We start from the raw sequence: 24,244 nt of genomic DNA, 5'->3' as shown, positions 1-24,244 counted from the left end.
TACAGTTATGTCCCCTCGTTCTGGACTCTCCCAGCAAAGGAAATAGTTTCTCTCCATCCACCCTGTCATATCTTTTAATCATCTTAAACACTGCAAAGCTAACACTCCTTAATCTTCTATACTCTAGGAAATTCAAGCCTGGTCTGTGCAACTTGTTTTTGATCTTGTAAAAATACGCCTGTGCCTCTTTAAAACAAACAAGGATGACAAGTCTGTCCAGACAAGTAACAAATTGGAGTCACACTGAGGTACACAGCAAATAAAGTACCATTTATTTGTGGATAAAACTCCACAAGTGTTCAGTACAGAAACATTGACGGGTTATGCACCTGAACATTGGGACATTTAGATTAAAAACAAGGCACGCAGTGTCAGACTTGCACTGAAGTGTCACATTGCATTTGCGTGACTGAGTACAGTAACAAGAATAAATATCACCAGCCATTGAGGGACAGCAGGATAGACATGGTCAAGGAAATGTTTGTGTATTCACCCGAGATAGTATGGAGTGTGAAGTATGTTCTCAGTTACTGGAAGGTCAGGCTGCTGAACGTCTAGTCTGTCTGTTGCACAGAGGGGATGTTCTGCTGGAATTGTAGTTTCGTTTGGAACTACATGGCGTAGGTTCATGAGATAATAAATTTGTAAAAATTTGATGTATTGTTATTCCTAATTTTCTCCCCTCATCTCCTGACGGTCTTGGCTCCTTCACCATGAGGATGAAGTCTGGTCACCTGGAGCAGTCACCATGGCTGATTTTCTTTATGCTGCCCTTGCACCTTGGGCCACATGGAGTACAAATCCTTTCGGAGCTGCTGCAGGGGGAGTTTGCTGGTTTCAAAGCCCTTCAGGCTCACAGAGCCCAAGCACTGAGGCCTAGTATAGTGCCTAAAACTACTGCCTGTGTGAGACCAACAAACTCAGCACAGACAAGCCATCAAAACGGGGACCTTGTTGGTGTGCATGGCTCTGGGAACAGCACTGACTGCCTGAATCCTCAGAGCAGCACACAGACCAGTTGTGGTGTCAGGTGTGGGTGTGGTGTTTACAGCCAATCAGTAACACCATGTGACTGCTCCCACTGCCTGGTGTAGGCCAGAGGCCCAATCTGCAGCCCTGAGTCCCAACCAATCTGCTCCTTGGAAACCTCAGTCATATTTCCACTTATACCTCTTATCCACTTATACCTCTTATCCCTGTTTGTGGGCCTGAAGTTTTGGAAAGGCTGTGTTTAGTGCCATTACCTCATTGGATGGGTCAATTCTACATCAGAACACCAATGTCCCTTCACATCAGCAACTTCCATCTTTATACTAACTAATGGAACTGGAGATCTAAACTTAACAGTGGCCCTTGAGCCAGCATGGATAATGGGCCCAAAGAGTCATAGAGTTTTACAGCACAGAAACAGGCCCTTCGGCCCAACGTGCCTGCGCCGCCCATCAAGCATGATGACGAGCAACTTGGACACTCTTGGTGTAGAGCATTCCCTTAACGAACTATCCTGTGCTAATTTAGGGCTGATATAGAGACAGCTTTGTACTGTGGGCCCAGGCTCACACGATTGACTCCTTCCCCGTTAACTTCCCCTCAGACCTTCACAGTTAGAGGAGACTTCAGCCTCGGCTGGATCTGAATTCAGGCCAGGAAGATCAAGGCTTTGTCCAATGGCTCAGGTGGCGAAGGGATTGATTGCTGAGGCACATAGAGGTCTCATGTTCAATTCCTGGCCTGTCTGATTTCTGCAGGGAAGGTGCTCAGAGTGTTGTAATTGGCTTCCTGGAGAGGAACATTATCCATGGTTCTGTCTCCTATCTGCTATTGAGTAATCCCTGCTAGAAAAGTGTGTGTAACTCAGTGTGTGTATGAGTGTGTACGTGTGTGGATGAGTGTCCATACATTCAATGAGACTGGGATTGGGTTAAGGTAGGGAGATCTGTAGTAACCAGTGGCCCTACCTGGAAGCAGACAGGTGTGGTGTCAGGTTAAGGACGGAACCCAGCTCAGCCTGAACCCACTGCCCAGGCCACACAGGCAGAATGGCTCATACTGAGGTACCACTATGTTTCCAACACCCCTTGGGATTGTAACACAAGCACAGTTCATCAGGAAGATTACAGGAAGCTTCAGGGAATGTAAACAAGCATGGTGTTGCCATGAGTAAGCGTTCCTGGTGTATTGGAGCACACGGCCTGTATGAGATAAGCAGTCCATCGCTTCTTCCTGCACATGTGCCAACATAAAAGGCCTTCTAAAGTTTAAAAGCTGCCCCCTTCACTTGTGTCCTGTAGCTTGATAGTTTGTATAGTTTGTGCTACAATTGCGTCATTTGTGACACAAGGCACAAGGCAAGTTGTGTGGGGGGGTGGGGGGGGGGGGGGGGCGGTGTTGGTGGCTGCTGATATCAGGGCTCCCCCTTCCTGATTGCCACCAAGTGACCCTCCCCACTGCAATCAGCATAGGAACAAAGGTCAGACCACAGCAGGATCAGGGTGAGCTGTGACGCTCCCTCCAGTGGAATAGCTTGCCCACACTCAATGCCTAGGCTCACAGCTGAAGAAAGGCTTCTGAGAGGGTGGACAGCAGGCAAGAAACAATAGCCCCATCCCCACCCCAGCAAGAATCAGAACCTTCTGAAGAGGGAAGGAGGAGACTGGGATAAGGGAATAGACAGTTTAAAATAATGGAACAGAGTGGCTGAGAGACACTGGTCAGTGTGCATACAGCTTCCTTTAGAACCTGGAGGAATACAGGACAATGCAGTTGAAATCTTTCCCCTTTAAAGGACAGTTGACAAATGCTTTGATGTTAACGGTGTGACAATGAATCCACTTTTCCTTCACAGCACCACTGTCTTATTAAATGTTTAACACTGCAAAACTTGGAGTGGATGCAGCCCATGGCACTGGGTTTTGGTAGCCCAGACTGTTCCAGTGATAGTTGAGGTCAGATGAACAACTTGGAGCTCTGTTGCCTGGCAGGCTTGTGTATTAATGGCTGGAATCTATGACCATTTGTACATGACCTCTGCACGCTAAGGGAGGGACTTGCTGTGCAGTGGGCAAAGATGTGCGATCTCGCCTGCCAACCTGGATAGAGAGGCAAGGCCCCTAGTGTGAGGACATCACCATGGGTGAAAGAATAGGGGAGAAGATGAGACCAGTCAAGATGCCAAGCTTTAGGTTTCGAAGCCTGCAGCCTGTAGGAGGAAGAAAAGATTGAAGGAGGTAATGGGTTCCACAGTTTTGAGGTCCTGAATTGGAAGATTGTTACCATGAGCAACTAAATAAGCAAAACAAAGGGCTTGATATCAGACCAAACTGAATGGTACAGTCCCATTGTGTGCACTTGTAAGTAGTATTACAGCTCCTGCTTTCCAGGGGGCACGTTCACAGCTGCTGAAGCCTTTTGATCTAAAACAGGAGGTGGTGTATCCTGAGAGGAGTCTGATGTGGCAGAGTCGGACCCTGGGACTCCTTTGCTTTCTGCCCTTTGCCCCTTTGCATCGGCGTGCTCTGGCGGGGCTCTTCTGTCCGATTCTGCCGCCTCCTTGGTGTGTGTCTCGCTCATGGACTCGGTGGCCGGAGCCTCGATTGGCTTGTGATCATCATTGATAAGTCCTTCATCATGTTGTAACTCCTCCTCTGCCCCAAACAGCAGCTTCACCAAATCATCGGCTGCAATCCTCTCCTGTGTGACACAAAGTGGGCAAAGAGCAAAGTCAGCACATTTGCACACTTACCAGAACCAAGATGAGGCCCCAACTTCACTCCATAACAACCTAGAGTCCAGATTAAGGCCACTCTTCCTTTCCAATCCTCCTGCTGCCTCTCATGAAGCTGGTGATTTAGACTGAGCTAGTTCCCCAGGTTCTGGTTGCCCTCTGACCACTGCAGCACATTCAGCTGTTTGCTGGACAGCTCTGCAACCAGCTCCCTGGGAGAATTGCTGACCCACACTGAAATCCATGTAGGTGCTCTGGGACACAGGAACCAACTGAAAGGCTGGAGAGAGAAGGGAACTCAAAAATAGAAGAGAGGGAGTGAGTCTGCACAAGGCCAGAAAATTTTCTATTAGGTAGCAGGTGAGGAAAGTGCTTAGAACAAAAAACACCCACTGTGCCCCCCTCCCTGACACTGTGTCCCCTCCCCCGACACTGTGTCCCCTCCCCCGACACTGTGCCCCCTCCCCCAACACTGTGCCCCCTCCCCCGACACTGTGCCCCCTCCCCCGACACTGTGCCCCCTCCCCCGACACTGTGCCCCCTCCCCCGACTCTGTGTCCCTCCCCCGACACTGTGATCTCCTCCCCCGACACTGTTCCCCTCCCCCGACACTGTTCCACTCCCCCGACACTGTGCCCCCGCCCCTGACACTGTGCCCCCTCCTCCAACACTGTGCTCCCTCCCTCGACACTGTGTCCCCTCCCTCGACACTGTGTCCCCCCCGACACTGGACCTCCTCCCCCGACACTGGACCCCCTCCCCCGACACTGTGCCCCCTCCCTCGACACTGTGTCCCCTCCCTCGACACTGTGCCCCCCCCGACACTGGGCCCCCTCCCCCGACACTGTGATCTCCTCCACCGACACTGTGCCCCCATCCCGACACTGTGCCCCTCCCCCGACAATGTGCCTCTCCCCCGACACTGTTCCCCCTCCACCGACACTGTGCCCTCTCCCTGACACTTTGTCCCCTCCCCCGACACTGTGCCCCCTCCCTGAAACTGTGTCCCCTCCCCCGACACTGTGTCCCCTCCCCTGACACTGTGCTCCCTCCCTAACACTGTGTCCCCTGCCCGATACTGTGTCACCTCCCCCGACACTGTGTCCCCTCTCCCGACACTGTGCCCCTCCCTCGACACTGTTCTCCTCCCCTGACTGTGCTCCCTCCCTAACACTGTGCCCCCTCCCGCAACACTATGACCCCTCTCCCGACACTGTGCCCCTCCTCCCGCAACACTATGCCCCCTCCCTCGACACTGTGTCCCCTCCCCTGACACTGTGCTCCCTCCCCAACACTGTGCTTCCTCCTCCAACACTGTGCTCCCTCCCTCGACACTGTGTCCCCTCCCCGATACTGTGTACTCCTCCCCCCACTGTGCTCCCTCGACACTGTGCCCCCTCCCCCGACACTGTGCCCCCTCCCCTGACACTGTGCCCCCTCCTCCAACACTGTGCTCCCTCCCTCGACACTGTGTCCCCTCCCTCGACACTGTGTCCCCCCCGACACTGGGCCCCCTCCCCCGACACTGTGATCTCCTCCACCGACACTGTGCCCCCACCCCGACACTGTGCCCCTCCCCCGACAATGTGCCTCTCCCCCAACACTGTTCCCCCTCCACCGACACTGTGCCCTCTCCCTGACACTTTGTCCCCTCCCCCGACACTGTGCCCCCTCCCCGACACTGTGTCCCCTCCCCCGACACTGTGTCCCCTCCCCTGACACTGTGCTCCCTCCCTAACACTGTGTCCCCTGCCCGATACTGTGTCACCTCCCCCGACACTGTGTCCCCTCTCCCTGACAATTTGTCCCCTCCCCCGACACTGTGCCCCCTCCCTGAAACTGTGTCCCCTCCCCCGACACTGTGTCCCCTCCCCTGACACTGTGCTCCCTCCCTAACACTGTGTCCCCTGCCCGATACTGTGTCACCTCCCCCGACACTGTGTCCCCTCTCCCGACACTGTGCCCCTCCCTCGACACTGTTCTCCTCCCCTGACACTGTGATCTCCTCCCCCGACACTGTGCCCCTTCCCGCAACACTATGACCCCTCTCCCGACACTGTGCCCCTCCTCCCGCAACACTATGCCCCCTCCCTCGACACTGTGTCCCCTCCCCTGACACTGTGCTCCCTCCCCAACACTGTGCTTCCTCCCCGACACTGTGTCCCCTCCCCGATACTGTGTACTCCTCCCCCCACTGTGCTCCCTCGACACTGTGCCCCCTCCCCCGACACTGTGCCCCCTCCCCTGACACTGTGTCCCCTCCTCCAACACTGTGTACACCTCCCCCAGCACTGTGCCCGTCTCCCGACATGGTGCCCCTCCCCAGACATTGTGCTTTTCTCACCCTGACACTGTGCCCCCTCCCTGAGACTGTGAACCCTCCCCCCAGACACTGTGCCCCCTCCTAAGATTAGATCACCAGTTTTTGACCATATTCTGCAGTGAAATGCTGCAAAGTGCCGTACCCGTTCCTTATGCCGTGGATCCAGAGTGAACCAGAGTGCCACTGCACACCGCTGCCCTTTTGTCACGGCCTGTACCCCATGCGGATTCTCCGCCCCCGAGGAGAAGCCCACCACACGGCCACACTTCGGTTTCACTGTTGCCTGAACAAGGAGAGATCATTAGAAATAATATCTTAAAATACTTCAGTTTGTGAAACTGAGGTTAAATGTCAAGGGTCGTAGTGCGGGATGCCACCCTGAGACTGAAAAGAGGAAAGGAGAGGATGCAGTAAATCTATATGAATGTGGTGATGGCAACTTTGGCTTTTCAAATTCTGTAGTCTGTAGGGCGAAGGGAAGACTTGGGGGAAGCAAATTGCTCCAAAGATCTGAGGTCCCGGATAGAATGAGTTAAAATAGGAGATGGTGCAATGAGTCATGTTTCAGGGTGAAGGAAGAGTGTGTAGGAACAAGCATTGATAGCAGCAATGACCATAGCAGCATCGATAAATTAGAGATAAGACATAATGGAGAGGAAGAGGTCAGGTAGTAAAAGTGAGAGAGAGGCATTTGCCTGTCATCTTTTATGGTCTCCTATCAGGAGTACAAGAGAGGTACTGGAAGAAGCTGCCCAGATGAGGGAGCAGGACTCAAGTCCTGAATGGACTTGGGCTTTAGAAACAAGTAAGGATCAATGGATAGGAAAATGTGTGTTTGGCAGGAAAGAGGAAACTGAGCTGCTTGGAAGGAGGGGTTTCCACAATGGAGGAGATGTGGGAGTTCTAGCTGAGATCAAAGGAGATAATGAGAACAAGATTAGGTTCTGATGCATGAATTTATCACTATAAATGGAAGTCAGCTAACTCTAATATAAAGTTAATGCTTTTACAAGTACCAGGTTAAAAACTAAAGCCTGAACCTCTGTCAACTTGCCCAGGAGGGTGGGAATGCAGTAGTGCGGTACTTCCATCTGCCATACAGGCCCCATCAGGACCCTGCCCCAAAGCGGGATCAGTAGAATATTTGAAGCAGGCCGGGGCTTCCGGTGCCGGGCTGACAAGGCGAGGGTGACACCCCTCCCTCAGCCTTTCGGAGACCCCCAGCGCGATTCAATGGTGCTTAGGCAATTATCTGTCCAGCGCCGGGGTTTCTGTCCTTTTAAAGACGGGGATCCCACGTCCCAGAGTTGCTGGCCAATCAGAGGACTGGCAGCTCAGTAGTATCGGCAGCGCCACCCAGAGTGGTGGCCACTGCCAGTACTACAGAAGGCCTGGGACCCAGGCCCAGCACTGGAGCCCCGGACCAGAGGTAAATGAGGCGAGGTCATCGGGGCCAGTCCGACAGGACCCAGCGATGGGGGGTGGGGGAATGGAGGGGCAATGAGGGTGGGGGTGGATGCTTGCTACTGGAGTGGCAGTCTTTTCTGCTGGGAGCCTTCCGTGGGCCACAGAGTTCCCACATAGGAGGTTCTGCCCCCAAGCCCACAGGGAGGCCACCTCCTTTCACTGGGCAACATCCCCGCGTGGTGGAGGAGCCCCCCCCCCGACCCACCCCCCACAACTGGTGTAATTCCAGAAGGGGCAGAAAGAGGCCCTTATGTGGCTACTGATTGGCCACTTAAGGGCTTCAATTGGCCTCTGTGCGGGAAGGCCATCTTAAGCCTTTCCCGCCTCTGACTTTATCGCAGCGTGACGGCAACCGGCCCTCTGCCCCCTGCCTTCTGTCACAATTCTATGGGGCCCCCCGCCTCCTGGCCCATCTCAGGTGGGCCCATTAAATCCAGCCTGTAGAATGCGCCAGAGGTCCCCATCCCACTGTCCCAGCAGAATGGGGGGAGGGGGAAGCCTGAGGCCTTTAATCGGCCAATGATCAAAGAAAGTCAAAAAGAAAATTCTCCCCTCAGGGAGCTTAGGCCAATATTTTAAGATAAATGACGGGGATGGAAATACTGGCATTGCCCCCAAGAAATGCCGCTGGGATATAAGTGGGGTGCGAACCTTGTGCAATTGGGTTCTCCCCCAGATACCAAATCTTCCTCAGCCACAACTCAGCTGAATTGCACCCAGCAGGGGATTGGGATTTCTTGGAAATTCAATGCATCCGATGTAAATGGAATCTTTCTTGCATAAATTAAATGCTTATAGAGACTGGCTGGAGCAGAGGGTCAAGCAATTTTGCGTCTAGAATCATAGAATCATACAATGGTTACAACACAGAAGGAGGCCTTTCAGCCCTTCATGTCCATGCCGGCTCTCTGCAACAGCAACTCAGCTAGTCCCACTCCCCCACCCTTTCGTCGCAGCCCTGCAATGTTTTCTCTTCAGATAATTATCCGATTCCATATCCAGTGGGGCATTCCAGATCTTGACCACTCACTGCACCAAAATATTTTTGTTCATGTCGCCTTTGGTTCTTTTGCCATTCACCTTAAATCGGTGTCCTCTGTTTCCCGACCCTTCTGCCAATGGGAACAGTTTCTCTCTATCTCCTCTGTCTAGACCCCTCATGATTTTGAACACCTCCATCAAATCTCCTCTCAACCTTCTCTTCTCCAAGGAGAACAAGGCCAGTTTCTTCAATCTATCCTCATAACTGAAGTCCCTCATCCCTGGAATCATTCTCATAAATCTCTTCTGCACCCTCTCCAATGCCTTCACATCCTTTCTCTAGGACCCCGACTGATGGTTAAAATGCCTCGGTGAAATGAGATAAGGCAGACTTGATAGGCAGAGACCTACAGCTCAAACTATCCCTTACTTAGGTCCTAAATTGCCCATCTCACTCAGAGAGGTGGTATACGATAGGTGGGATTGGAAATGGAAAAATGGCAGCCTGGTACAAGTGGAGGGGTGGCGGAGTGGAGCGCGGTTTTGAGGTGGGGGTGGGGAATTTACTCCACATCTAACCATGAAATTCCTGGCCTTTGTGCTGCCTGAAATGAGAAAGAGTTAGAAACATAGAAACATAGAAAAATAGGAGCAGGAGTAGGCCATTCAGCCCTTCGAGCCTGCACCGCCATTCAATACGATCATGGCTGATCATCCAAACTCAGTACCCTGTTCCCGCTTTCTCCCCGTATCCCTTGATCCCTTTAGCCCTAAGTACTATATCTAACTCTTTCTTGAATATATTTAATGATTTGGCCTCAACTGCTTTCTGTGGTAGAGATTTCCACAGGTTCACCACTCTCTGGGTGAAGAAATCCCTCCTCATCTCAGTCCTAAATGGCTTACCCCTTATCGTTAGTTCCAATGCCTTACTTGATGAACAGAAATAACATTTCTTTAAAAATGTTTAAAAACTGTAAATCATCGAAACAAATGATGAATAAAAACTTACTGTAATAATTTTCGCATCAATTTCCGTGAATATGAAGTCCCCACCTTCAAAATCCTGATTTAAATAAAGAATAGCGCTGGAAAAAATACAATCGTTGATCATTAAGAATCTGTACCAACCACTTGTCAGCATTCACAGAAAACACTGTGTGCACAGGTGAGGATTTACTGGCAGTCCCTTTGCCAACAGTGGAGGTGCTGGCCAAGGGAACATGGCTACGTATAGAACTGTGCCTGAGGTTAGCTGATTCAGCACAGAACAGAGATTGAGCCCAAAGCCTTTCCACCTCACACATCTCAACTACTCACTACTGTAACTCGCTGACCAACTGGGGAGCTGGCACATGGTGATGCCAGACAGTGTATTTACCACTGAGTCACTGGGGAGCTGGCACATGGTGATGCCAGACAGTGTATTTACCACTGAGTCACTGGGGAGCTGGCACATGGTGATGCCAGACAGTGTATTTACCACTGAGTCACTGGGGAGCTGGCACGTGGTGATATAACACGGTCTATTTACCACTAAGTCACTGGGGAGCTGGCACACGGTGACGCCACACAGTGTATTTACCATTGAGTCACTGGGGAGCTGGCACACGGTGATGCCACATAGTGTATTTACCATTGAGTCACTGGGGAGCTGGCACATGGTGATGCCAGACAGTGTATTTACCACTGAGTCACTGGGGAGCTGGCACGTGGTGATATAACACGGTCTATTTACCACTAAGTCACTGGGGAGCTGGCACACGGTGACGCCACACAGTGTATTTACCATTGAGTCACTGGGGAGCTGGCACACGGTGATGCCACATAGTGTATTTACCATTGAGTCACTGGGGAGCTGGCACGTGATGATGCCACACAGTGTATTTACCACTGAGTCACTGGGGAGCTGGCACGTGGTGATATAACACGGTCTATTTACCACTGAGTCACTGGGGAGCTGGCACGTGGTGATATAACACGGTCTATTTACCACTAAGTCACTGGGGAGCTGGCACACGGTGACGCCACACAGTGTATTTACCATTGAGTCACTGGGGAGCTGGCACATGGTGACGCCACACAGTGTATTTACCACTGAGTCACTGGGGGGCTGGCACGTGGTGATGCCACACAATGTATTTACCACTGAGTCACTGGGGGGCTGGCACGTGGTGATATAACACGGTCTATTTACCACTGAGTCACTGGGGAGCTGGCATGAAAAATATTTTGTGAAAATGATATAATTGGGTAGGATTCAGCCGGATGATGAAAGAGCAACAATTACACTCTGGGAAAAGTAGGATCTTATTTTCAATATCTGCAATTCAGCAGAAGAAATGAGACCTTTAATAAACATACTTTTCATAACAATATAGAATTCTTATGTAAGCATAAGTAGGTATAGTATGAGGCTACCCACAGAAAAGGGCCAGAGAAACACTTCTTAGCAGTCAGGGTCATCACTGGCATAGGCAAAGATAGGGGCCGAGGAGTATGACATTCCCAAAGGGGTCATGTAGAAGCCACTAGACACCGTAGACATTCCTAATAGGATCGAGTCTTCTGATGCCTTGCGTACCCTCTTACCTATGCAAATGCCTAGCACAGACTAACAAATGGTCTCCAGTATGAGATAAACTCAAGCTAAAGTAATGGACAAGGGGGAGGTGACCACCCCAACACTTCGGGTACCTGTCCTGTAGTCATTAGTTAGAAGGGTTCGAACAAGTGATTGACATAGGGTGAACTACCAGCTCCCAAAGATAAGGTATACTCGGAGGGGTAGGGGGCATCTTCACCTAGCAGAGGGCAGAGGGCAGAGAGCTTCCTAACACCTCAGACAACTGGAGGAGGCGCAAGACAAAGAGAGAGAAGAAGACGGTTGTTAGCAAACGCGGAGGTGCCACTTCCAGCTGCACAGATCAGTTACATTCACTCACTTCTTCTCCGGGATGGGTAAACCGCTCTCATCTGTTATGGGTCATCTATTTTTCCTTTTCATTTAGCTTATGCATCTATCTAACTTGTTGCTTCTTAATAAACGTAATAAATTATTTCAAAATTACTGATGAATTCTTGAGCGCCTATTTGGGTAATCTGTGACTCCCGAACCTAAATCTTACAATATGAGAGTTTAATCCGTAACAACTTACATTTATTTAAGGTAGCAAAACATTCTAAAATGTTTCACAGTTTGGGGTCCAAGTCTAGCATAAATAGGAGGGGGATGGGGATGGGGATGGGTTAAGAGCAGATTGTCAAGAGCAGAATCTCCAACCTCATTCAACTTATTAGGAAGTGGACCATTTTCCCTGGAACAGAGTCATAACATGGAAAGAATTCCCCAGGGGATTGTTAACTGACTATAACAGACAGCTCACATGCAAAAGGGCATCCTGAGATTCAAGGCTACATTCATTTTCTTATCTCACTGCTCTCCAGTGGGTGGATCCTGCTCAAGACATGGGACCAGTTACCAGGCTGCCCCCACACTACCTCAGTTCTGGTGAGGGTAGGACCAGTGGCACCACCCCCTCCTCTCCCCACTACCCACCCCATTCATCTGTGGTCCTCAGGACACCTAGCAATTCCAGCCTTCACATAGCCAATGAAAAGGACCTTAATAAATTAGGAACCATTTAATAAAATTATGGATCCAAATTTTTTTTTCTCTCCCTGTTCATAAGTAGCTGCCCTCACTTGGACACAGTAACATCACTGAAATCAAGAGCTCATTGTGGGGGGAGTCATCTTCCATCCTCCCTAAACTTTAGTCCATCCAAAAATCTGCTATCCGTATCCTAACTCTCACCAAATCCTGTTCACTCATCACCCACTGTGTTCACTGATCTACATTGGCTCCTGGTAGACCCACGCCTCGTTTAAAATTCTCCACCATGTGTTCATATCCCTCCACAGTCTCACCCCTCCCTATCTCTGTAACCTTCTTTCAACCTACAGCCCAAGAAAACTCTGCATTACTCCAAATTTGGCCTGTTTCTGTATTCCCGATTTTCATTGACCACCATTGGCAGCTGTGCCTTCAACTGCCGAGACTCTAAAGTCTGTAATCCCCTCCATAAACCTCTCAGCCTCTCTGTTCCTCCTTTAAGACCCTCCTTAAAACCTACCTCTTTGACCAAGCTTTTGGTCATTTTTATTTTTTTAATTTATTTAGAGATACAGCACTGAAACAGGCCCTTCGGCCCACCGAGTCTGTGCCGACCATTAATCACCCATTTATACTAATCCTACACTAATCCCATATTCCTACCACATCCTCACCTGTCCCTATATTCCCCTACCACCTACCTATACTAGGGGCAATTTATAATGGCCAATTTACCTATCAACCTGCAAGTCTTTTGGCTGTGGGAGGAAACCGGAGCACCCGGAGAAAACCCACGCAGACACAGGGAGAACTTGCAAACTCCACACAAGCAGTACCCAGAATTGAACCCGGATCGCTGGAGCTGTGAGGCTGCGGTGCTAACCACTGCACCACTGTGCCGCCCATTAGGGTCATCTGCCCTAATATCTCCTTATATGGTTGGGTGTCAAAGTTTGTTTGATAATACTCCTGTGAAGCACCTTGGGATGTTCTACTCTGGTAAAGGTGCCATATAAATGCAAGTTGATGTTGTTAATGGTGCAGTGTCCCTGAAAGTGGCCCTTGAGGAAGATTTTGCTTGGCATTGTAACCCTTGACAAAGTGTTAGTGAGTAGTGCCCTTGCAGGTCAGGCACTGACTTGGTTCAGTTTTACCTGTAATCCCGCTCGGTGTAGGCCGGATGTTCTTTGCGACACTCCAGGGCCTCCGAGTTTAATATGCAGTTGTCAACATGGATTGAGTGGCTCAGATCTACCCGGTTGTCCTGGATTCCTAAAGGAGGGAAGGAGAAAGCAAGGATTCAAATTTAATATCCCACAGAAACCTGGATCCATGAACAATTCAAAGAGACAAAGAAAAGGAAAGACATAGTGAATTCTGGAAGTTTGGAAAAAAAGCAGGAAAAGCTGGAAATACAAAGCTAGACCATCAGCATCTGAAAGGAGAACTTCAGGTGTACAGGTATAGAAGACAGCAAATGGTGTAAAAACATAAATCCATGGCATTACTGCAAATTAAAGTCTGACCTTAGATCAAGGTCACTTTGCCGAGGGGTAAATTACGGGACTGATGTCATGTATACAGGAATGGAATTTTGGGAAGGCTGGTGGAGCCAAAACCTCTGGAATTATTTAGGAAGCTGTTGGGTGTTGTGAGGGCGAATGTCGTGTTCTTCCGGATGGAGAAGGTATAACGGGTTGATTGGCTGCTTTCACATTTATCTATCTTACTTCCTCTTTCAGATGCTAACAGTACAGCTGTGTATTTCCAGAATTTTCCATTTTTATAACAACTTATTTACATTAAATTCTCAATGTCCATCCAGTTACTTCATAGAGATTGTGAAAATAGTCATTCATGTCACCCCAGTGGCTCAGTTTGTAAATGTATTGCCCAGCGAGGTACTTAGGAACATTAGGAACAGGAGAAGGCCATTCAGCCCCTCGATCCTGCTCCACCATTCAATTAGATCACAGTTAATCAGTACCTCAACTCGATTTACTGCCTTAACTCCATATCCCTTAACACCCTTACCGTACAAAAATGTATCCACCTCATCTTGAAACCTTCAATCCATAGTCTATTTGGGGTGAGAGTTCCAGATTTCTGCTACCCTTTGTTTGAAAAGGACTTTAATGGCCTGGCTCTAATTTAAAGGTTATGACCCCTCATTCTTGATACCCCCATGAGAGGACATAGTTGCTCTGTATCTATATCTAATCTACTGAATCCTTTTAACATGTTAAACACCTTGATCACACATCACCACTCAATCTTCTTCTTCTTCTTCTTTTGGGCCTCCTTATCTCGAGAGACAATGGATACGCGCCTGGAGGTGGTCAGTGGTTTGTGAAGCAGCGCCTGGAGTGGCTATAAAGGCCAATTCTGGAGTGACAGGCTCTTCCACAGGTGCTGCAGAGAAATTTGTTTGTCGGGGCTGTTGCACAGTTGGCTCTCCCCTTGCGCCTCTGTCTTTTTTCCTGCCAACTACCAAGTCTCTTCGACTCGCCACAATTTAGCCCTGTCTTTATGGCTGCCCGCCAGCTCTGGCGAATGCTGGCAACTGACTCCCACGACTTGTGATCAATGTCACACGATTTCATGTCGCGTTTGCAGACGTCTTTATAGCGGAGACATGGACGGCCGGTGGGTCTGATACCAGTGGCAAGCTCGCTGTACAATGTGTCTTTGGGGATCCTGCCATCTTCCATGCGGCTCACATGGCCAAGCCATCTCAAGCGCCGCTGACTCAGTAGTGTGTATAAGCTGGGGGTGTTGGCCGCTTCAAGGACTTCTGTGTTGGAGATATAGTCCTGCCACCTGATGCCAAGTATTCTCCGAAGGCAGCGAAGATGGAATGAATTGAGACGTCGCTCTTGGCTGGCATACGTTGTCCAGGCCTCGCTGCCATAGAGCAAGATACTGAGGACACAGGCCTGATACACTCGGACTTTTGTGTTCCATGTCAGTGCGCCATTTTCCCACACTCTCTTGGCCAGTCTGGACATAGCAGTGGAAGCCTTACCCATGCGCTTGTTGATTTCTGCATCTAGAGACAGGTTACTGGTGATAGTTGAGCCTAGGTAGGTGAACTCTTGAACCACTTCCAGAGCGTGGTCGCCAATATTGATGGATGGAGATTTCTGACGTCCTGCCCCATGATGTTCGCTTTCTTGAGGCTGATGTTTAGGCCAAATTCATTGCAGGCAGCCGCAAACCTGTCGATGAGACTCTGCAGGCACTCTTCAGTGTGAGATGTTAAAGCAGCATCGTCAGCAAAGAGGAGTTCTCTGATGAGGACTTTCCGTACTTTGGACTTCGCTCTTAGACGGGCAAGGTTGAACAACCTGCCTCCTGATCTTGTGTGGAGGAAAATTTGGAGGAAAAAGTCTTTGCTCGAGTCGCTCTGAACAGGCTCCAGAAGCTGGCCGAGCGCGTCTACCCTGAGGCACAGTGTGGCTTTCGTGCAGAGAGATCGACCATTGACATGCTGTTCTCCCTTCGTCAGATAAAGGATAAATACCGTGAACAACAGATGCCCCTCTACATTGCTTTCATTGATCTCACCAAAGCCTTTGACCTCGTCAGCAGACGTGGTCTCTTCAGACTACTAGAAAAGATCGGATGTCCACCAAAGCTACTAAGTATCATCACCTCATTCCATGACAATATGAAAGGCACAATTCAACATGGTGGCTCCTCATCAGAGCCCTTTCCTATCCTGAGTGGTGTGAAACAGGGCTGTGTTCTCGCACCCACACTTTTTGGGATTTTCTTCTCCCTGCTGCTTTCACATGCATTCAAATCCTCTGAAGAAGGAATTTTCCTCAATCTTCTATACACAATGGAATACAAGATTATGCAACCTGTCCAATATATCGACCAAAATGTCCTAGGTTTTATTCCTGGTTTACACTGTGTTGGCTGATCGCCTGTAGCCCACAATAGGGATCTTACAATTGTCTTTGGTGCCCCTGCCCCTGGGCTAGGGAAAGGAAAGGGAACAAAATCAGCTGTGCTTTCTACTCCTCAGAAGTGCTCCATTGAAAGCACCTTCCAAACCTGCAATCTCTACCACCGAGAAGAACAAGGGCAGCAGACGCAAGGGAATATCACCACCTGCAAGTTCCCCTCCAACTCACGCACCACCCTGACTTGGAACTATATCACTGTTGCTTCATTGTCACTGGGTCAAAATACTGGAACACCCTCCCTAACAGTGGTGGGTGTCCTTCACCAGATGGACTGCGAATTTAGCTCACCTTCTCAAACAGGGTGGGCAAGAAATATTGGCCTTGCCAGCAATGCTCACATCACAGAAACAAATAAAAAAATACTGCTCCCACAATTTAAGTACCCTCTGTGCACTGCTCTCTGGACAATCCCACCCTCTTTGCACTCACTTGAGGCAGCCTTAGATTCCTTTCCATGTGACAGCCTGCTTATACATCCAGTCCTGGTAAAGTATAAATGACGATAAACCTCTCCTGTATATTGTTACATGGTATAAACCCAATTTAAATTCACAGCAAGAAAAGAGACATGTTACCACCCCAAAGCTAAGACATCACCTTCCACAGCAGTCCGACAGACGAGGTGCGTGTAGGAGAAGTAAAGCGGGTTTTCCAGTCGGAAGTAAGACTCTAGGATCCTTCGGGCTTTCTCACTGATGTTGTAAAACAGCTTTGATGTTTTCAGTGGGATCCTACCTTGCTGACTGAGCTATCAGAGAACACATGGTTGTAAATGAAAGAGAAAACCAGAAACGGGAAAAGGTGGCCCAGCAGTTAATTCAAAGAAGGAGCACCAGTCCTCAATGAAGATCATTCACAGCAAAAAAATCAACAATGGAATGACTTAGAATACCACAGCAGGCAAGTATAAAATGTTTGGGGATGACTGAAATGACAAGTAAATTTATTAAAGACTGAAATTCATCAATTGAAATTTATTCCCCTTGTTGTTCAACATTTTTACGAAGTGCTGCTGGATTTCCCTGTGTCTTCAGTTCCCTGTTTGGAATGCCTGTTTCCACATTATGGCAGGAAGAGGGACTTGTGGGGTTCAGTGCCTGCATTAAATTTATTAGACAGTACGTTAAAACTGAAGGGAACTGTTGCAATTTTGGAATTTTTATTACTATTACAGTTAAAATAGCAGTGAGAGTCAAATATTGGTTCTTAATGTACTAGTTTACTTCTGTATAATCATATTCCACATAAATAAATTCATCTGTTAACCTAGCCTGAATGACACCGTCCGATAGTATGATATTTGTTTTTGATTTTGCATGGATAGGTGTGTCTGCATGGTTTTTTTCAGTGGTTAAGACTGTGTAATAAGTGTGATTGCTAGTTCAATGACACATTTTTTCATTTACAACATGCATAAAGCTGTAGTCTTGAGGTCATTGGAGTCATGGTATCTAATTATGGAAATTGCCATTTGCTGTAAACATGAATAAGAAATGATGAGGGAGAACCTGAATTGTAACAATTGATGGCAAATAAAGTAGGATAACCATCACCTGCAGACCAAACAGTTTCTCAATGCTTAAAGTAAAATGCTGGAAGTGAATAACAGCAATACAGCACAGGAAAAGCTGGACGGAACATTAGCCTATCTGACAGTGGAGCAAAAAGACAAGAGCCATGGGTAACAAGATAGAAATGATTAAAACTAGAGGCTAAAACAATGGCACAAGAGGAGATTGAAGAAAAGGAATGGAAGCTCCCAGCAAAATGAAGAGCGAAAGGAGAGCTAGACGGGTACTAGGTGGAATTAAAGGAAACACTGTGCAGACATAAGGTAGGGGGAAAAGATAAGACTTCATCGTTGTTCACTTGTACTGGTTGGGAGCTGAGAGTCAGGTTGTGCTGATTCAGTTTATAATCATCATGAATCACCTACCTTTAATGCTTTGAGGACTGTCACTCCCTGGAATCGCTCATTTGGTGTGTGAGGAGAGGGTTTCCCTTGGTAACCATCACCCATTGAAGCAGCAGCCTGGAAATCCAGCATTGTAATGTTAAGGATGTAAGAATAGTTCGGAGTAGAAAAAGATATTAGCCCCAACAAGCCCCTCCCTGCTTGGTAGTCTTCCCATCATTATCCCTGCAATGAGTTAAATTGCCACATGAACCTAAAAGAAAGAAAGACTTGCATTTAGATAGCGCCTTTCACGACCACCAGACGCCTTTACAGCCAATGAAGTACTTTTGAAGTGTAGTCACTGTTGTAATGTAGGAAACGCGGCAAGATCTCACAAACAGCAATGTGATAATGACCAGATTATCTCTTTGTGATGTTGACTGAGGGGTAAATATTGGCCAGAACACCAGGGATACCTCCCCAGCTCTTCTTTGCAATGGTGCCACAGGATCTTTTATGTCCACCTGAGAGAGCAGACAGTGCCTCAGTTTAACATCTCATCATAAAGATAGTACCTCCAACAGTGCAGCACTCCCTCAGTATTGCACTGGAGTGTCAGCCTTGAATTCTGTGCTGCAGTGCTGGAATGGGCCTTAATCCCACCACCTTGTGACTCAAGGGGCAAGAGTTCTACCAACTGAGGCAAGGGATTATTACTCGGGTGAAAATTTCCCCCTACTTGTAAACCTCCTGCAATCTGAAAAGTAGTTCCCGTGTGTGTTGAGTATTACAATCAGATGAGTAATGTCATGCGTACATATGAATTAGGAGCAGGAGTAGGCCACTCGGCCCTTCGAGCCTGGTCTGCCATTCAATAAGTTCATGGCTGAACTGATTACTCACACATTTCCACCAACCCCCGATCGTACAGGAAAAGATCCTCTGGTCTATCCAGCCTGTCCCACACAATTGTGATACCTTGTGCATAAAAATATTTACACTCTTCACCCCATCTGAAACCTTGTGATTTCCTGGGATAGGTGAAAAATCAGATAAAAACTCAGGCTAATTAATATTGGCAGGAATAAAATCTGGGAAATTCCTTTCCAACCACCCCTCCAGGGTGCCAAACCTGTGCGATGCCCTCTCCTACAGAGCCCATAGGCTGATCTACCTCAGTGTCCGACACTTAGCGTGGCCACGGTTAGATCTACTTTATGCAAATGCCAAGCCAACTGTAGAATACTCCATGTGGTCCTCTTAATCCATTCTGCTTCCTCAATGCCACTGTAACCAACAAGTTTAAAAATTGCAAATACTTGATGCACACTCTGAGTTACCAAGAAATTAAACTTGATCAGCATTGAATTGAACAGTGGGACTGTTTGAATAGATTTCAAATAATCACTCCATGTTTACACTCTGTGATTGGGGAGGGAGTGAGTGGCTGCACTCTCTGTAGGGCTGAGGCAGGTAAGAAACTGACTTTCCTCAACAACTTCTCGGAGCTTCCTCCTGGCCCTAAAACTGGTAGTTGATGCAAATGTGTTCCTCCATGGTCCCTCCCTTCATAATAGGGTTGCCAACTCCAGTTGGATGCATTGCTTACATTTTCATTGCATGACGTCCTGCCTCCAAATGCCCTCCCCAGGTCAAACAGTCCCTTTTTTCCCCATCTGCCATATTTTTAGTGCCAGTAAACTAAAGTGTTGAAAGAAAATAGGAGAAAAACAATTTCTTTTGAACACCTCTATGATTTTTCTCCTGGGCTTTGCTCAGAGCAATGTTCAGGAGATTAAGCCTTAATTCCTGGAGACTCCAGGACAATCCTGGAGGGTTGGTAACCCTAACCCATAAAGGTTTCTTTGACTGGATCTCACCCAAAAATTGCTTCCTTGTTTGAAATTTGCATCCCCGCCTCACCCCTCCCCCACAGAGGATTCCCCTTCCCTGCAGCTAAGTAGCGACCTCTGACCCAGCTCCCCTGCATAGTCTTCCGCAACAATAAAAAGGATTGTTTTCTATGACAGCCTCTATCTGCCTACCCCTGGGATCATTATCATTGATGTTATGATCCTTAATGGGGAGCTGATTTACTTCATTTGAGTTGAGTGGTCAAGTGAGGGGCTATCATAAAGGCCTGCTACTCGACCCGAACCCAACGGGACCCGACAACATGTTTCGGGTTCGGGTCGGCTCGGGTCACTCTTCCGGGTCCGGCTTTCGGGCTCATGTCGGGTTGGGCTGGGTCTGGGTTGGACACACAGCAAGTCGTGTTAAAAGTAAAAAACTTACCTGAGCTGCGAGTCCGGGACGTCAGAGGGAAACTCTGAGTCTGCGCAGTGAGCGAGTGAGGGTCTCCATGACATCATCACGCTCATGCTGCAGCTTCCTGCAGATTGGGAGTCACAAAGTAGGTAAAGGGAATATTCCAGTGGTCAGGTCGGGTTGGGCTCGGGAAAAAAATGGAGGGACTCGGGCCGGGTCGGGCTCGGGTCCGATGTGGTTCTGTCGGGTTCGGGTTGGGCCTTATTTTCGTGACCTGAGCAGGCCTTTAGGCTATCACTCCTGGAGGAGGTCAGATAGGGACCTTTCACTCCTGCACTGGGTCAGATGGGGATCTGTCACTCCTGGAGGAGGTCAGATAGAGACCTTTCACTCCTGCACTGGGTCAGATAGGGACCTTTCACTCCTGCACTGGGTCATATGGGGAGCTGTCACTCCTGCACTGGGTCAGATGGGGAGCTGTCACTCCTGCACTGGGCCAGATGGGGAGCTGTCACTCCTGCACTGGGTCATATGGGGATCTGTCACTCCTGCACTGGGCCAGATGGGCAGCTGTCACTCCTGCACTGGGTCAGATGGGGAGCTGTCACTCCTGCACTGGGCCAGATGGGGAGCTGTCACTCCTGCACTGGGTCAGATGGGGATCTGTCACTCCTGCACTGGACCAGATGGGGAGCTGTCACTCCTGCACTGGGTCAGATGGGGAGCTGTCACTCCTGCACTGGGTCAGATGGGAGCTGTCACTCCTGCACTGGACCAGATGGGGAGCTGTCACTCCTGCACTGGGTCAGATGGGGAGCTGTCACTCCTGCACTGGGTCAGATGGGAGCTGTCACTTCTGCATTGGGCCAGATGGGGAGCTGTCACTCCTGCACTGGGTCAGATGGGGAGCTGTCACTCCTGCACTGGACCAGATGGGGAGCTGTCACTCCTGCACTGGGCCAGATGGGGAGCTGTCACTCCTGCACTGGGTCAGATGGGAGCTGTCACTCCTGGACTGGGTCAGATGGGAAGCTGTTACTCCTGGACTAGGTCAGATGGGAAGCTGTCACTCCTGGACTGGGTCAGATGGGGAGCTGTCACTCCTGGACTGGGTCAGGTGGGGCTGTCATTCCTGGGTCGGATCATAGGGGGCTCGTCACTCCTGGATCATGTCAGGTAGGGAACTTACAACCCGAGGGCTCAGCTGAGCAGGTGACTGGCCACTCCTGGGCCAGGATGGGAAGATGATGACATTTTGGAAACATCCTCTTGTGAAGAATTTCTTTGGCTGAAAACTCTGAGAAAAGTTAAGGAGTCTCTGTACTGAAAGTAGACGGTTTCAATCTCTCATTTCCTACCCAAACAGACAGACCATCTGACTGTCTCTACTTGCACCACTGGCACACATTCTGCTCCTTATACTTATTCATCCACACTCTCCCCTGTTCATCTGCTGGAGCCAAAATGGATGTCCCTCTCACTTCATTAGCGTCAAAGTGCTCTATAGTACTTCAGTACCATTCACACAGACATGGAGCACCTGATAACAAATAGGACAAGATGGTGGCTGGGGGTACTCACATTGGAGAGGTAGCGGAGCTCCTCACATTCTTTCTCTGTGATCACACCATCGAGCACCACTCGCTGTGTTCCATTCAAAAGCTTTGCATTCATTAAAACCTTGACTTCATCATATAGCAAGGGGCCCCCTGGAGCAGAACAAAGGAGTTTAGGAATATTTAGACAGTACATCACTGGGAAGAATGCTAGAGTCAGGGGTCACATAATGGAATAAAGGCTGCAGGAGATTCTACTGACAGTAAGGTTGTGTGATAGTGCCCTGCAGCACTCATAGGCAGTGCTTATGAAGCAGTTAGACATTGCTTCAATCCATAATTCCCTGCAGGATGAGTTCCTGATCTTATATTTCCAGACCTACACAGGAAAGAAAAGAGTAAAATCCCCTTAACCAATCCTGTTTTCTGTCTGATTTCTACTGTTTAAAATGGCAGCAGTCACTCACAGTAAGACCCCCATCATAAAGTTGGCATTAAATATTCATTAAATTTTCCATATTAGGACTGATTTTATGGTCCCATGCTTCCAGAACTGTGCTCACAGGAAGCATGAGTCTGAGATAAAACAGGAAGGAAAGAAGAATTGTGTTTATTTAGTGCCTTTCATGATCTCAAGATGTCCATCCGCAAATCTGCCAATGTATTGCTTTTGGAGAGTAGTCACTGTTATAACGTATGGAAAAACAGCAGTCAATTTGCGCACAGCAAGTTCCCACAAACCAATTACCAATTAAACTATTTAGTAACTCTGGTTGAGGAATAAATATTGGCCAGGACTCCGGGGAAGAACTTTCTTCTTTGAAATAGTGCCTTGGGATTTTTATGCCCATCTGGGGGGATAGACAGGGCCTCGATTTAATATCTCATTCGAAAGTCGGCACCTCTGACAGTGCAGTGCTCCCTCAGTATTGCACAGTAGTTGCAGATTAGGATATGTGCTCAAGTCTCTGGAGTGGTGGTTGAACCCATGACCTTCTAACTCAGAGGCAAGAGCACTACCAACCTAGATACCGTCGTAACACTGTAGCACCAATTCTCAAATTCACAGGCCTCGTTGACGTGGCTTCCTGTTGGAAGCATGTGACCTTTACTCTGGACCATCAGCAGGTGTGTGTGTACTCCAGACAACAGTGGGACCAGGCTTTGATGTGGCATTCTCCATAGTCCAACATTGCTAACATTCATTCAGTATCCCACATGAAGAACGGCCTCTTGAGGAGATGCCTGAGGACTGTTGGGATCAATTAATCTGTACCCCAGCCAGAATCAGTGCCCTCAGAGGGGAAATGGAAGGGATTAAATGGGGTGGGTCGTGGGCGGGAGGGGATGCTGGGGGCGGGGAGAGGAAACCTTCTCATATAAACTTCTAAAAATGGTTTTGATGTGGGAGAAATATTAATTTGCAGAGCTCCACAGCAAAGCTTTGTTAGAAGAAATAGCCGCACTGGTGTGCTGGCAATGCCCTCGCATCTACATGCCCGCTCCATAAACAGGAATCTCCTCTCTTCCTCAGTCTCTAGGATGGGTGAGGTGTAAATATTATTGGCCAGTGGCCACACTATCACCTTAATTCAGAACCCCTCCCTCATTTAGTATGGGATCTGGCAATATGGATCAGCTGGTTGTTCCTGAACAAAGGTGTATACCAGAAGCCAAGAGTCACCAGCCACTGAATCTTACCAACACACGATGCTTACCCTCTCTCACCATCTTCACAATCTCAGATGATTCCTTGGCTTTCTCATCGACCAGGTGCTCAATCTCTTTCATCAGGTTTCCAATTTCTTCGGTGATCCGAGCAGCCGTCTCTCGCTCTGCCCTGTTTCAGAGGTTGTTTTTTTTTAAAAAAAAGAATTGTGAGAGAACAAATTTTTAAGAGGTTCTAGAACTTTTCCCCCTTCCTCCCCTGGAGGCACTGACTTATGCTGCAGTAATCCTCCAGTTCACCCATGGTATCGACTTTCGCATTTGAGTCTTCGCAGTGAACGTTTCACCATTTGAGACTGGGGTGTGGATAATGCGGCAGGGCCCAATCCTTTTCTAACCTAACTTCGATACACTAGCACTTTTCCAGGAGCCACTGGAGGCTAGGCTGATTTATACCCCCTCCCCCCGCACTCTCTTGCCCAGAGTCTGTAACATCTTACCATCAGCCTGCCTGAAATCAGCTAACTCAGCATAGGCTGGGGCCTGAAAATGGGGCCTTCCTACTCTCAGTGTGGCTCAGTACCAACAAGCCAGCACCGGGAGTTTGAAAACAATTTGAACAAAACACAAGGCCTGTGGCGCCAGTGGAATAATACCTGCCTCCGAACCAAATCCTAATAGTTTCCGGCATCAGGTCTCTCTCCAGAGGGTGAATTCCAAGCAATTACAGTGCGCAACACAAGAGGAATTTATGTTTATTACTTCACTCC

The 24,244-nt window shown here is 48.8% G+C and overlaps 1 protein-coding gene across 1 annotated transcript in view; it reads right to left on the bottom strand.

Moving 5' to 3' along the window:
• Positions 1-251: 251 nt before the first annotated feature.
• Positions 252-24,244, bottom strand: part of p3h1 (prolyl 3-hydroxylase 1) — a 46,015-nt gene continuing 22,022 nt past the window's right edge. Inside the window, exons 8-15 of the mRNA XM_068017480.1 lie at positions 23,525-23,646; positions 21,832-21,959; positions 18,022-18,117; positions 16,683-16,833; positions 13,266-13,383; positions 9,508-9,583; positions 6,190-6,330; positions 252-3,690 (exon numbers count right to left, since the gene is read on the bottom strand). Of these exons, the coding sequence (XP_067873581.1) occupies positions 3,361-3,690; positions 6,190-6,330; positions 9,508-9,583; positions 13,266-13,383; positions 16,683-16,833; positions 18,022-18,117; positions 21,832-21,959; positions 23,525-23,646 (1,162 nt within the window). The 3' untranslated portion in view covers positions 252-3,360. The remainder of the gene's footprint in view (positions 3,691-6,189; positions 6,331-9,507; positions 9,584-13,265; positions 13,384-16,682; positions 16,834-18,021; positions 18,118-21,831; positions 21,960-23,524; positions 23,647-24,244) is intronic.

This window comes from Heterodontus francisci, chromosome 37, assembly GCF_036365525.1.
Source record: "Heterodontus francisci isolate sHetFra1 chromosome 37, sHetFra1.hap1, whole genome shotgun sequence".
Classification (NCBI taxonomy): domain Eukaryota; kingdom Metazoa; phylum Chordata; class Chondrichthyes; order Heterodontiformes; family Heterodontidae; genus Heterodontus; species Heterodontus francisci.
The sequence above is the reverse complement of the archived record's forward strand: the minus strand, read 5'-3'. Positions and strand labels throughout refer to the sequence as shown.